Here is a 13,896-nt window from a genome sequence, read left to right as displayed (position 1 = left end):
AACCAGTTTGGCTCAATGGATAGAGAGTTGGCCTGTGGACTGAAGGGTCCCAGGTTTGATTCTGGTCAAGGGCATGTACCTTGGTTGTGGGCATATCCCCAGTGGGGGGTGTGCAGGAGGCGGCTGATTGATGTTTCTCTCTCATCGATGTTTCTAACTCTTTATCCCTTACCCTTCCTCTCTGTAAAAATCAATAAAATATATTTTTTTAAAAATAAAAAGAAATGAGTTTGAAGCCAGGTGTGGGCAGTTCCTCAACAGAGGTCTCCCATGCTTAGTATAAGTGACATTATCACCATCACAGACCTAAGAGACAAATATGAACTATTTTTGCTAATACTAGCTGCTCTTAAAATGGGAAGGCTTCAGTACATCCTAAGCATATCACTCCCAGTCAAAATACTACTGAGGTTTTCCTTCTCTTTTTAACTTGGTAGACGTGACACTAAATTCCACCCGAGAGACTCATCAGGAGGAGAGGCGAGAACAGTCAGAAAATGGAAGGAATGGGGAGGACATGCCTGATCAGATAAGAAAGCACATTACAAAACTACCACATGGCCACTTGCCAGTAGTCAGTAAATATATTTTTTGGTAAACCATTTTTAAATACTTGTTATTAAATAAAGTTACAGAAATTAAATTGTAAAACAACAGTAGTAAAATAACCAGTCAATAGTGAGCCCTTGCCAGACGTCGGCGTGTGGAGAGCTTTAGCTGCATGTATTACCTCATATGAACCTCACGACAGTGTTTTTCACACTGCCAGCTGCAGCCCCTTAATGGATCATGAAGTCAACTTAGTAGATCTAGAAATAGCATTTTTTTTTTTTAAAGGAGACAGAATAGAATAGAATAGAAAATCTAAGAGTAAGTTGTGTGAAAGAATGCATGAATCTTTTACATTATCTATAGTTTCAATTTAAAATATTTGTTATTGTGAGTTACAGTAAAAACTATTTGAAAAAAAAGATCTCTTCTCAAAACTTATGAGGTATATACAGTTATTATCAGCATTTTACAGATGCAAAAACTGGGGCTTACAACAATTAAGTTACTTGCTCAGATTTACCCAGCTCTTAAATGACAGTCACAACTGGAACCCAGGCAGGCTGGCCTCAGATCCTGACCCTGTGAACACTGGCAGATCATTGGGACAGGGCCCTGCAGATCAATTAGCGTTTCCATTGGGGGGGGGGGGGGGCGGGGCAAGTGAAACCAACAGAAAATAATTTGGTAACTAATTTGGGAAATTAGTTACCAAATTATTATTTTGTTGTCTCGTCAGAGAGAAACAAATTACCATAATATATAAAAAGCCAGGGCAGTCACCACCAAAACCTGACGGACAACCAAATAGCAGGCTGCGTGGGGTGACAAGGCAGGCAGGGCGGTTGGTGAGGGACGACCAAACAACTGAACAGCAGGCTGTGTTGGACGACCAGGCTGGTGGGAGGGTGGGGGAGGAGGAAATGGGGGCAACCAGGCTGGTGGGGGGGGGCAAGTGGGGACTACCAGGCCAGCAGGGAGGTTAGTGAGGAACGACCAAATGACTGAACAGCAGGCTGCGTGGGGCGACCAGGCTGGCTGGGGAGCAGTTGGTGGAGACTAGACTGGCAGGAGGAGGGGGAGGTAGGGCATTTGGGAGTGACCAGACCACAGGATGGGGGCAGTTGGGGGTGATCAGGCCAACAGAGGGGGGAAGTTGGGGGCAACCAGACCAGCGTGTGGGGGGGGGGGGTGAGTTAGGGGCAACCAGGCTGGCAGTGGGGGAAGGGGCAGCTGGGGGCTATCAGGCAGGCAGACAGGCAGGTGAGCAGTTAGGAGCCAGCAGTCCCGGATTGTGAGAGGGATCCCAAATTGAAGAGGGTACAGGCTGGGCATGAATTTCATGCACCAGGCCTCTATATCTTATAAAATTATAGAAAATTACCAATAAAAAGACTAGTCATAAAAACAATGGGAGGCCAAAACCAGTTTGGCTCAGTGGATAGAGCTTCAGCCTATGGACTGAAAGGTCCCAGGTTCGATTCTAGTCAAGGGCATGTACCTTGGTTGTGGGCACATCCCCAGTAGGGAGTGTGCAAGAAGCAGCTGATAGATGATTCTCTCTCATCGATGTTTCTAACTCTCTATCCCTCTCCCTTCCTCTCTGTAAAAAATCAATAAAATATATATTAAAAAAAAAAAAACAATGGGAGAAATCACAAAGAAAAAGGTATACAGATAATACATAAATATTAAACTTTTGTCCATAAAAGTTATGATCACATTTCTGCTAATGTTTTACTCGTTTTAAAAAGCAGATCTATGACTAGACTAAGAAACTGACTTTGAACAATTAACTATGTTTCCCAATCTGTAAAATGGTAGGACAATAATAGCATCTCCCTGCAAGCCTCTTGCAATTATTAAATTTTGTACCTCTGGCACAGAGCAAATTCTCAATAAAGGTAGCTGCTATTATGTGATGCAACACAATGGCTCTTTGGAATGTGAAACTAATACTCTGCCACATAACCAAAAGCCACAAAATAACAAAAGCAAATTCATCACTTCTTAGTAAGCATCAGGTGTCCCTTTCCAGGAGGACTGGTTACTGCCAAGGCTCCTAGCTCAGAAACTCAGTATCTACCCACCTCGAGCCAGTAGTTTAATTAAGAACCTGGCTGTACTAGCTGCCCTCACTCTCCAACCACTCCAGGCCTTTCCTTTCTGTTGGTTGCTTCCTCTTTGCCCGAAGCTTCTCTCCTCTAAATTTAACATTAAAAAATTTATATATGCACCTCTATGTTCACAGCAGCAGTATTTAGTAACAAACTATAGAAATGATCCCTGAAAGTATAGTCTTAGCAGCAGTATTTATAAGACGGGGAAAACAATATATGTGTCCATCAACAGATGAATGGCTAAAGAAACCGAAATCGAAACACACATACACATACACACTGGAATATTATTCAAGTATAAAAAGAAAGTCCAGAGGGTGGAAAAATTGGATGAAGGTGGTCAAAAGGTACAAACTTCCAGTTATAAAATAATTAAATATCGAGGATGTCAATGTTCAACATGATCATAGATAACACTGTCTTATGGTATATCTGAAGTTGTTAAAAGAGTAAACCTTAAGAGTTCTCACCAGACCAAAAAACAAAAAAACAAAACAAAACAAAAAAAAAAACCAACTTTTTTTTTTTCTATGAGATTAGAGTTCCTCTCCTCCTTCCGGTGCACAAAATCCATGCACAGTAGAGTCCCTAGGCCTGGGCACAATAAGGGCCAATCTGTGGGGTGACCAGCAAGGCAATCGGGGAGGGGGGAGGCACGCTCCACTCACACCTGCCTTGGCTGGCCTGGCACCATCCATTTGCTGGCCCTGCCCCCTGCCACTGCCACCGCCTCCCTCTGTGGGGTGACCAGCAGGGTGATGGTGGGGTGGGGAGTCCTGGGGCTTGCGGGCTGGGGGCAGCTCCTGCATTGAGCATCTGTCCCCTGGTGGTCAGTGTGTATCATAGCAACCGATCTTTCTGCCAGTTTGTCAATTTGCATAGTAGTGTTTTATATACATAGATGATGAATGGTAACTAAACTTATAGTAGCAATCATTTCACAATATATGTAAGTCAAATCATTATGCTGCACACTTTAAACTTACACAATGCTATATGTCAATTATATCTCAATAAAATGGGGAGGAAAAAAACATTTATCAACTTTCTTCAAACAACTTTCCTCTCAAACAACCAGCTAAAAATTTTTTCTCCAGTGCCAATGACTTTTCAGGTAACTTAAAAGTTACATAAACAATTTATTATTAATTGTAAAATGAGAAAAGTAAAAATTTCAACAGTAAAAAGAGAAAAAGAAAAGCTTTCTATCTTCACCTAACAAATTATTCATCAATCCTCCTCTGGAGAGTTACCACTGTTAGGCTTCTTATGAAATGACTAGGGGCCCAGTGCACGAATTTGTGCACCTTGAATGTGTGTCACAAGACTGCAGTGGGCAAGGGGGCAGGTCTCAGCCCATCCTCCACACACCCACCCGTACTTTTCTGCCACAGCCCCTGGTCCCCTGTCTACCGACAGTCCCACTCCTGCCTCCACTGCTCCCATACGCTGATGGTGCCGGCCCTGCTTGCACCCAGTGATGGCATGGAGCAATTGGAGCTGGCACCAGCAGCAGGTGCAAGCAAAGCCAGAACCGTCAGTGGGTGTAGGTAGCGGCTACTAATCCGATCGCCCCTCAGGAACACGGGGGGGTGGAGGAGCCCTGAGGGGTGACCGGGGCTGGCAGCCACAGCTCATACCCACTGATCAATCAGGCTGGTGCTGGCAGTTGGTGTGAGCAGCAGCTCCAGCACCAGCAGTGGGTGTGAGTGCCAAGTGGGACCTCAACACACGGGAACAAAGAATTTTCAGTAACCACCAGAGGCTTGCCCTGACGACAGCAACCAGTGCGTTGGTCTGGCACCCCCGCTCACCTGCTCCACCATCCCACCACTGACGCCCAACACACACACACACACACACTGGTGATCACACACACACACCCTGGTGGTCAGCGCACATCATAGCGACCAGTTGTTCATTTGTTCAGTTGTTCCTCTGGTGGGTCTATTTGCATATCAGGGATATATATATATATATATATATCCCACATAGATATAGCATGTGTGTGCATATATGTATATATATATATTTTTTTAACACACATTCATAAAACTCTACTGTAGTATATGTGACTCTCTTGCTTTTCTCACTTAATCCCGACCCTGGAATTCATTTAAGATGAACAGATTTTTTTATAAGAACTATATCATTCTATCAAAGGCATAGACATAACTTAAATCCCCCATCTTTGTACATTTAGGTCACTAATGGTTTTCTGTTACAAACATCCTTACACATACAAAAAATAAATTATTAAAAATAAAAATGCCTAATCAAAGGGTTTATTAAATTCTAATCTGACAATTACTAGCAAATTTTCCAATATGCAAGTTTTCAAGGTTTTAACCTTTATGCTTCTATCACCACTCCTTCACCAGTACTAGATGTTCTGTTTACAGTCATCAACCTCACTGATAAAAGATGGTTTCTTATTGCTATTATAATTTGTATGTCTTTCCTGAGGAGTTAGGTCTAGTACTTTTGGTTGGCCACTTGCATACATCTCTCCATTTCATCAACAACTTCTGGATCACTATCTCTCCTTGATAAAGCTCTTTGAAAGATAATCAATGCCCTTCTCCTCAAGACCAAGGATGTTATCTTCCTCCAATCATCAGAGCACCATCCTGGTGACATCTGACATCAATAACCACCTCCCCCAGGAGACACTTCTTTCCCAGCTATGACAATTGGCTGTGCTGGTCCTCCAGAGGGGTGAGCCTATCTCCCTCTGGAATCCTAAAAAGGAGCAAATTCCAGTGTCCAATTCTGGTTCCCTTTTCTTCTCACGATAGCACTCTTAAAATGTCATCTAATCCCTGGATGGTGTGTTCAGTGGTTAGAGCATTGGCCCATGCACCAAAGGTCTGTGGGTTGGATTCCTGGTCAAGGGCACAAACATGGGTTGCAGGTTCCATCCTGTGGGAGGCAACTAATAGATTGATCTCTCTCTCTCTCTCTCACTCCCTCCCTTCCTCCCTTTAAAAAATCAATGGAAACATATCCTCCGGGGAGGATTAACCAACAACAACAAAAATAAATTCTTAGAAATAAAAATGCCTGATCAAAGGGTTTATTAAATTCTAATCTGACAATTAGATTAATCTGACAAAAAAAAAAAAAAATGTCATCTATGTGCAAGACTTCCAAATGTCAATCCTCAGATCATCTGAGACCTAAACCCATGAGTCTCTCTGCTAAAGACCAGTAGAGAGAAGGATGTATTTACCATATTTAAGATAACAATCAGGGTCAACACGTAGGCAGCACTCTGTGCTGGACACTGTGCTTGTACTTGATACTTACTGAATCTCATGTAACTTTACATATCCAAGAGAGAACATGCCAACCTCGCTGCCCACCTTCCCAAACCTTTTCTGCTTCCTTGATCATCAAACCTCAGTTAATGGCTATGTTCCTCCTTTTTCCCCTCCTTCCCACCCAAGAAGCTGCCAAATCCTGTCAATTCTACCAGTAAATGTCTTTTTGTGTTGTTAATCCTCACCCTCACCCCAGGACATGTATATTTTTTCCACTGATTTTTAGAGAGGGTGGAGGGGAGGGGTGGGGGGAAGAGAAAAGGAGGAAGGGGAAAGAGAGTAGAGAAACATCAATGTGAGTAAGAGACTTAAATTGGTTGCCTCCTGCACTCTTCCCAACCAGGGCCAGGGATGGAACCTGCAACCCAGGTATGTGCTCTTGACCAGGAATCCAACCCGAAATCCTTTGGTGAACAGGCTGGCACTCTAACCATTGAGCACACCAGCCAGGGTGAACACTAAATGTCTTGCTGTATCTATCCAGCCTTCCGATATCCACCTCTGGCCCGAACCCCTGCTTCCTAACCTTTTACCCCAATCTTGATGTCACCACCAGAGTTCTCTGCTGACAGGACAAATATCAACACTTCAACTTACGTCCTTCAAGCACATACATGATTTTTGGACATGTTTCCTGCCATCCCTCCATGTGCCGGGGCTCCAGGCCTACAACCTCAAGGCACTGCACTTGCAGTCCCCCACCCCAAGTAGCCCTTACCAGACAGTACTCCTAGAAGCCATTGGTCAGACCTCAACATCTTGGCCCCCAGACAGCACCCAGCACAATGCTGTGCATTTGGTGGGTGCTTAATAAATGCTAAAATTACTCAATCAATCTTCCAGCAGGTGCTCATATCATTCCAAAGAAGGAAAGGGACTATATAGTACATGTGAATCCAGAACAAATAAAAAATTTAAATCATCTAAATGCCTTTAGGGTCTGTTTGTCTTATATAATTGCAGAAAGGCCAAATTCCTTCCCTAAAAAAACTTACAAATAACTTGAAAGTCACAAAAGTTCCCAATAGTTAGAAACCATAATAAAAGTCCCTATTTGCCAGCAGAAACAGAGATTCAGGTGAGTCAAAGAAGGTTCTGATTTTATGATCTCCTAGTGCCCCAATCACCCGTCAGAACCACCAAACAATGACCTCCACAAATCAATACGATGAAAGGGGAAGACCTTATGGAAAGCCAAATGTCCAACAACTTGGCTGAGAGCCAATTAAAAACATATGGTCTTGGTCAACTGTGCCAATCAACTCGGAGGAAACACCATTTAGGCCTACTTCATTCTTTCCATTTTAAAAAGTTACTCTTCTCATGCATCTTTCTAAACTGATTTTATAAAGAGTTCATTGAGAAGCAAATCCAGATTACTTTTCCATCAATTAAGAGTCAAGTCGTTCTGAAAAGCATTACTTTGTAGACATATAGAAGATCAATTGTGCTTGTAACTCTGCCCCTCTGTTAATGTCAGCATATTTCAAACACGTGTACTTAAATGTCCTTTTGTGTGTGTGTTTTTTTTCTCCTACAGGAGTCAAAACCGTGTTCAAGTTTCCTCATGCACTCGTTAATCTGAAGTAAACTGCAAATCACTGATAAGAAGTCAGGGCTCTTGTTTAGGGAATCAAAATAATTTCTTAAGGGATTTAAAAAAAAAAAAAGGTTATCATTGTTAGCAACTTAAAGAACTTCTGAGTTGGCACAACTGGAGGAGAGTTCGCCTGACAGCTCCTGGCGCCCCGTGGCCACTAGCACGCCCCCTGAAGGCTTTTACACCTTCATGAAAGCGATCACTTCATTTTTTCTTGAAGGGGGAACAAGCAAACCTCAAGTTCATCTTTTCTTTCCGTGACCACGTGAACTCTTTACCCCCAGGGTCTCCTCCAGGGCAGCGTGAGAGAGACAGCAAAGCCATAAAGTGCTCCAGGCCCCCGAGGCCACCAGCAGGGCCAGGCGGCCAGGGAGCAGCCCCTGACACCCAGTCCCCCAGGCTGGCCTGGGACCCCGGGGGGTGGGAGACCCACTTCCTCGGGGTGAGCTGACGGAGAGGAGCCGCCTGCACCGCCCCCACTCACCTGCGATTCAGGGGCCGGACCCTCACGGCCACCTTGACCGATGCCATGGCTCATCCCGGCCCGGCCCGGCCCGCGCGGGGTCCCACTTGGCTCAGCTCCCCGCGGGCGCCCGCGACGCTCGCCCGGGACTCCGGCCGCCGCCCCCGCCCACTTCCCCCGCGGCCCCCGCCCCTCGGCTCCGGCCGGACCTGGCGTCCCGCGGCGGCCCCACCTGCCGGGCCACTGAGCATGCCCGGCGCCGCTCCGCCCCGCGTGATCCGCCGGGCTCGGCGGCGCCCCGGGCGCGGAGGGCGGGCCCGCGCGGTCCGGCGCCGCCGCCTGGGACCGCGGAACCGGGAAGCTCCGGCCTAGGGCAGCGGCCTGGAGCCCCCGAGGGCGGCCAGGGAAGGGTGGTTTCAGGAAAACTTGGGACCCCCAACCTCCTCCCCGTGGGAAACTGGGGAGAAGGAGGTGTTCGCGGTCACGGAGGGCCGGAGCGAGGACCACAGTCCCGGAGGACAGAGGACCGGGAACAGGGTTTCAGCCCGACGCCGGGACCCGGCCGGCCCCGCGGGCAGGAGGCGGCTCCTCCGGTTCAGAGAGCGAGAAACTAAGGCGCAGAGGGGAGCTCCTCCGGGCCCTTCTCTGCTGCTCTGTGTGCTTCTGACGCCGCCATTCAGGGATACAGAGAAACTGAAAGTTAAAAAGGCACTAGGAGATCAACCAGAGGACTTGTGTGCATGCATATGAGCCCAACCAGGGGTCAAGGACAACAGGGGGATTGGGGAGGGGATTGGGATGGGAAGGGGGGGGGGGGGGGAGGAGAATGAGGACAAATATGTGATACCTTAATAAAGAAATTTTTTAAAAAATGAAAAAGGCACTAGATGTTTTTAATGCGGGCGAACATTGCTATTTTGGCTGAAACCAGATCTTAAGTATACTTTCTTACACTTATTTACAATTTAGTAGTTTAGTTTTAACCCTAAGGGGTTTAGGAGTGTGGGTGACCCACTCTTTAAGTGTTAGGGCCTCTCGTAGAAGTGAGGTCCTACCCAGGCTTTTTTTTAGTGAGTTACCCCTTCTCCCCTCCCCAACCCCACCCTCCAAACCTCACCCCCATCCCCTGCGCCCAACCATCACTTGGATGTAAATTTCATTGGTGCAGTCCTGCATGTATGTGTGCAGTGCATTCACTCACACACCCAGAGTCCAGCCAGAAGCTACAGGATCACGTGCAGCTCATATTTAACCAAGGCATCAGCTCTGCCTTCCTCCTGCTGCCCTGCTTGGGAGGCTCAGCACCACAGCCCACCCACCCCCGCCCGAAGATCCCACCTTTCAGGCCCCGTGGCTGTCAGATGGGGACTGGCAGGCCCACTGAATACAGTGCTCGGCTCTCAAGATCCACTTTGGCCCCTAAGGAGGCCACAGAGGGATAATCTGCCCTTCTCCTTCCCGCTCCCCGCCAGTATTTCACATCCAGGGATGTCCTGAGCTGGCTAGCTGGCTGGCTATGACCCCAGTTCCAATGAAGGGAAGAGGACCAGGTAATGAGGGGCTGCTCCTTCAAGAAGCCACGCTATAGTGGAGGCGCCGAAAGGAGTGCAGGTGGGGCTCCAGGATTTGAGCTCCCACACTGGCTTTGGGAGTCCTGAAGTCTGAAACACTGGGTGCCTCCGAGGCTTTTCCTTACTGCATATCAGCAGCACCTCCAAGGAGCTGGTTAATGCATTGAGATGTTGCCTACCAACATGTGACTCAGACTAAAAATAAAAATAAAAATAAATCACTATATCATCAGTTTCCCTAGAGCCCCGCGGTTATCGTAGCATCACGTCCCTTGGGTTCCTAGAGCTCTGAAAGCCCGGATTATTCTTCCCTGGCGCCGCGGATTTGACCTCCCGGCGCGGATTTGCAGGCCCTGGGAGCGAGCGGAGCATGCGCAGACCAGCCGGCTGGTTGGAAGCCGGGAAGGGGCGGGCGCGGAGCTTCTGCAGCCCCAGGCAGGGGCGGAGTCCGCCTTATATGGGAGCCGCGTGGGGACAAACTGCCTGGGCCTCGCTCCCAGCAGGGTGTGATCCGGCACCCCAGGGTGCCACCTGCGTGGGTCGGGCCCTCAGCGCACGCAACACCAGAGGGCTCCACACTCTGCAGAACTAGCTTCATTCTGAAAGACCACGAGTCAAACTTCGTGGTTCTAGTTTGCTCATTCAAGCGATTCTCTGTGCCTAGGTTTTGGTTGGTTGCTTGGGAGATTTCACTCCTCACTTGTTAGTGTGTTTCCAATAGCCTGCATGTGCCTGTAAACCCCCATCCATCGGTGAGGTTGCCATTGGACACAGAGACCATCGCAGACCCACAGACCCTGCAACAGCGCGCCTGGAGCTTAGGAATGGGGACGTGGCAGTAGGGCTTCAGCTCACCCCGGTTGGGGAGGAACAGACACTAAGCCAGAGAATATTTCGAATGGAGAGTAAAAAGACGCTTTTGAAAGGGAAGATTAATTATAAGATAAGGGGTTGGCTCAAACTTTAAAGTGCATACTTTTGAGTGCAAACTTTAACCCATAGGAATCATCTGCGGATCTGGTAAAACTGCAGATTCTGATTCGGCAAATCTGGAGTGAGCTGCTGCATTTTCAACAGGTTCCTGGGATTGTGAATGCTTATAGTCCCCCACCCACACTTAAGAGGAGCTTTGACATACAGTGAAAAACATTCATGGGTCTCAATGCAGAGTCCAAAGGGTCAGTGAATAGAATTCAGGAGTTCATATCAGTCATGTATCCTGACCTAAAAGTCCAAAATTTAGCAGCTTAAAACGAGAACCATATATTATCTCTCACTGTGATTGGGTTGCTGATCTCACCTTCTTAACTTATCTATGGGGCAAATGGCTGGAGGTGGGTTCAGTTGGGATGACTGGCAAGCCTTTTGCCTCTTCCTCTTTTTCATCCTAAAAAAAGCTTAGACCAGGTTTCTATTTTTTAATATATTTTAATTTATTTTAGAGAGAAAGGGAGAGGTAGAGATAGAAACATCAACAATGAGAGAGAATCATGATTGGCTGCCTTCTGGTTCATAGGTTGATGCTCAACTACAGAGCAACAGTATATGAAGTTTCTTTGTTTGGAAAGGCAGACTTCTTGCAAGGTATGCCCAGTGACTGCTGTCCCATTGACCAAAGGCAGCAAATCTAACATCAGTGAGAGATGTCTCCTACTGGGAGGGGGTGCTCATGGGAGCCACTAAAGTTACAAATTTGTCAGAAGGTCCATAAACTTTGGTGAGAAAAATATATATATTTCTGTAATAGCCTCTAAGTAAAATGAGGTAATGATAGTAATACCAGAGATTTTGACACCTCTAAATATCACAAATATTTTCTTTTTTCTTTTTTTTAAATATATTTTATTGATTTTTTACAGAGGAAGGGAGAAGGATAGAGAGAGAAACATCGATCAGCTGCCTACTGGGGATGTGCCTGAAACCAAGGTACATGCCCTTGACTGAAATCGAACCTGGGACCTTTCAGTCGGCACACCAACGCTCTATCCACTCTGAGCCAAACCGGTTTCAGCATCACAAATATTTTCGTGTCAAATTAGAATTGCTGCATCTTTCTCAAGTTGTTAAAATCATTATAACTTTGAAATTATGCTAGTCATTAGACTGACACTAAATGTTATTTGTGTTATATTTTAATTTAACTATATGTTCTCAATCACAAATTATTTTTCTTATATCTTGATAGTTGTATTTCATTATAATTTTCTTTTTAATCTTATGTATTTCATTTTATGCATTTAAAAATGTTTTTCTGAAAATGTTTCCAGCAGGCAGCCAAAACCATCCATGGCACAAAAATGTTTAAGGACACATAATTTAGAAAGTTATTTGGATGAGTAAAGGGCATTTCTATTTTCCTAAAAAGGTTGAATGGTTTCCTGGCCAGTGTGGTTTGGTTGGTTGGAGTATTGTCCCATACACAAAAAGGATGAGTGTGGGAGGCTGACAATTGCTGACAATTGCTGTTTCTCAATTTGATATTACACTCTCCCACCCCGCCCCACTCCCCCCCAAAAAAAGAATAAAAAAATTGAATGGTGATGGAAAGGGAAAGAAAAGATCCCAAGCCTGGGTTAAAAACCCAAATGGTGCTAAATGAGATTGAAGTATTAACCCAGTCACCAATAAGGTGTGTGTGTGTGTGTGTGTGTGTGTGTGTGTGTGTTTATTTTGTTTGCTTGTTTTGATGTAGTTTATTTGGGTCTCCATTTATTATTGAATTCTTTTTTCTCTCTAATGTTCAGCAATCTTACTACTGCCAAATAGTTGTGATTTAAACTCCCTGAGTCTTAGCTTCCTCATTTCAAAGTGAGATAGCACCAGAATAGAATGTTCACTCCACCTCTACGAAATACTTGAGTCATCTTGAAATACCATTATCAGGAGAAAAAAAGACTATATCCCTATCAGCTATATATACAGCTATGTATTTTCCCTCTAGCCTCCAAGGAATAAAATTGATTACTTTCTCACAAGCATGACTTTTAAAAAACCTTGATAAACAGCAACCTGGCACACTTAAATTGGAATAAATGATACAACTGACATCTCAGAAGCTCATCTGTTTTCCTGTGTGCTGGAAGCACTGACCTCAAGCTTTATATCACACAGTGCACTTAATATCTTCTTGTTGGGGTACTTTATACCATGGGACTCAAGTTGAATTTAGGAGCTATGAAGTGAGCCAATAAACAAAAGTGTTCTCCTTGCTTTCAAGCAAATGCATAATAGTATCAAAGACAGAAATCATAGATATTAAACCCAAAACCATTTATGTTTTCTAAGTCAAAACATGTAAAGGTAAATTTAGGATCTTCTAAAATACTAAACATGAAAAATAAAGATAATTTGGAAAAGAAAAAAAAAAAAGTGTTCTTTGGGACCTGAGAGTGAAACCTGAACTCCAAAGTAAAGATAATCACAAAGTCACACAGTAATTTTGCTGCAAAACCAGAGGCAGGCAGCTATGAAGGCAGGCTTTCTTTTACAGCAAAAGTGAATAAAGAAATGACACCAGGTTCAATTTAATAGGAACTATCACCCTATATAATAGTCATTTATAAACTAAGATGAAAAAATATTGCTTTCAATTGCATATAACTATATGTATGGTCACAAATAGTTCAAAATTGATGAACTTTGTAGAGTCTATGGCAGCATTTCAACTTCTTCAGAGTCAGAAACCGCAGTTAGTTGAAGTGATGTGGAAAAAAGTCATGGATGAATTAGTTTTGAAGATGGGCCTTGCAGAAGGGATGGAAATCAAACCCCAATATGGGTAAGGGGCAGATTTTCTGAGAAGAGAAAATACCTTAAACAAATGTTGGGAAAGCAAGAGTTCTGCTCTGGGAATAGTGAGAAAACCTCTTTACCTAAAGCAAAATGTAAGCAGTTTAAAGATAGTAATTGTTGACCTAAGAAATGTCCAAACCTGTAGAGAATTTTTATGAATTTACATATTTGAGCCAAACTGAGAACAATGGCCGAGAAGCAAAATCTCAAGGAATTGAGAAAATGTTTCAGAGGATGACAATTTTGCAGCTTATTTTATGCATCAGGCTCAAGGAGGAGACTTAAAGAGGGATACATGAAATTCATTGGTGGTAAATTAAGGGGGCAGGAGAAAGCAAAGCAGGAAAATCTCTGGGATTGAAGAAAAAGTAAAATAGCCCTAGCCAGTTTGAATCTAAAGATTGCTTTGGGTAGTATGGACATTTTAATGATATTGATTCTATCAATCCATGAACACAGTATATTCTTCCATTTGTTT

The 13,896-nt window shown here is 44.7% G+C and overlaps 1 protein-coding gene across 4 annotated transcripts in view; it reads right to left on the bottom strand.

Annotated features, from left to right (window-relative positions):
- Positions 1-8,300, bottom strand: part of KIF16B (kinesin family member 16B) — a 252,717-nt gene extending 244,417 nt beyond the window's left edge. The window contains exon 1 of one of the 4 annotated variants that reach the window (XM_084887626.1): positions 8,077-8,300. In XM_084887626.1, the coding sequence (XP_084743752.1) occupies positions 8,077-8,123 (47 nt within the window). In that variant the 5' untranslated portion in view covers positions 8,124-8,300. The remainder of the gene's footprint in view (positions 1-8,076) is intronic. The other 3 variants (XM_084887625.1, XM_084887623.1, XM_084887624.1) reach the window with 3 other exon arrangements.
- Positions 8,301-13,896: the final 5,596 nt, after the last annotated feature.

This window comes from Pipistrellus hanaki (genome assembly GCF_964339955.1).
Source record: "Pipistrellus hanaki genome assembly, chromosome: 6".
In the NCBI taxonomy this organism is placed as follows: Eukaryota; Metazoa; Chordata; class Mammalia; order Chiroptera; family Vespertilionidae; genus Pipistrellus; species Pipistrellus hanaki.
This window is presented reverse-complemented; position numbering and strand designations above follow the sequence as displayed.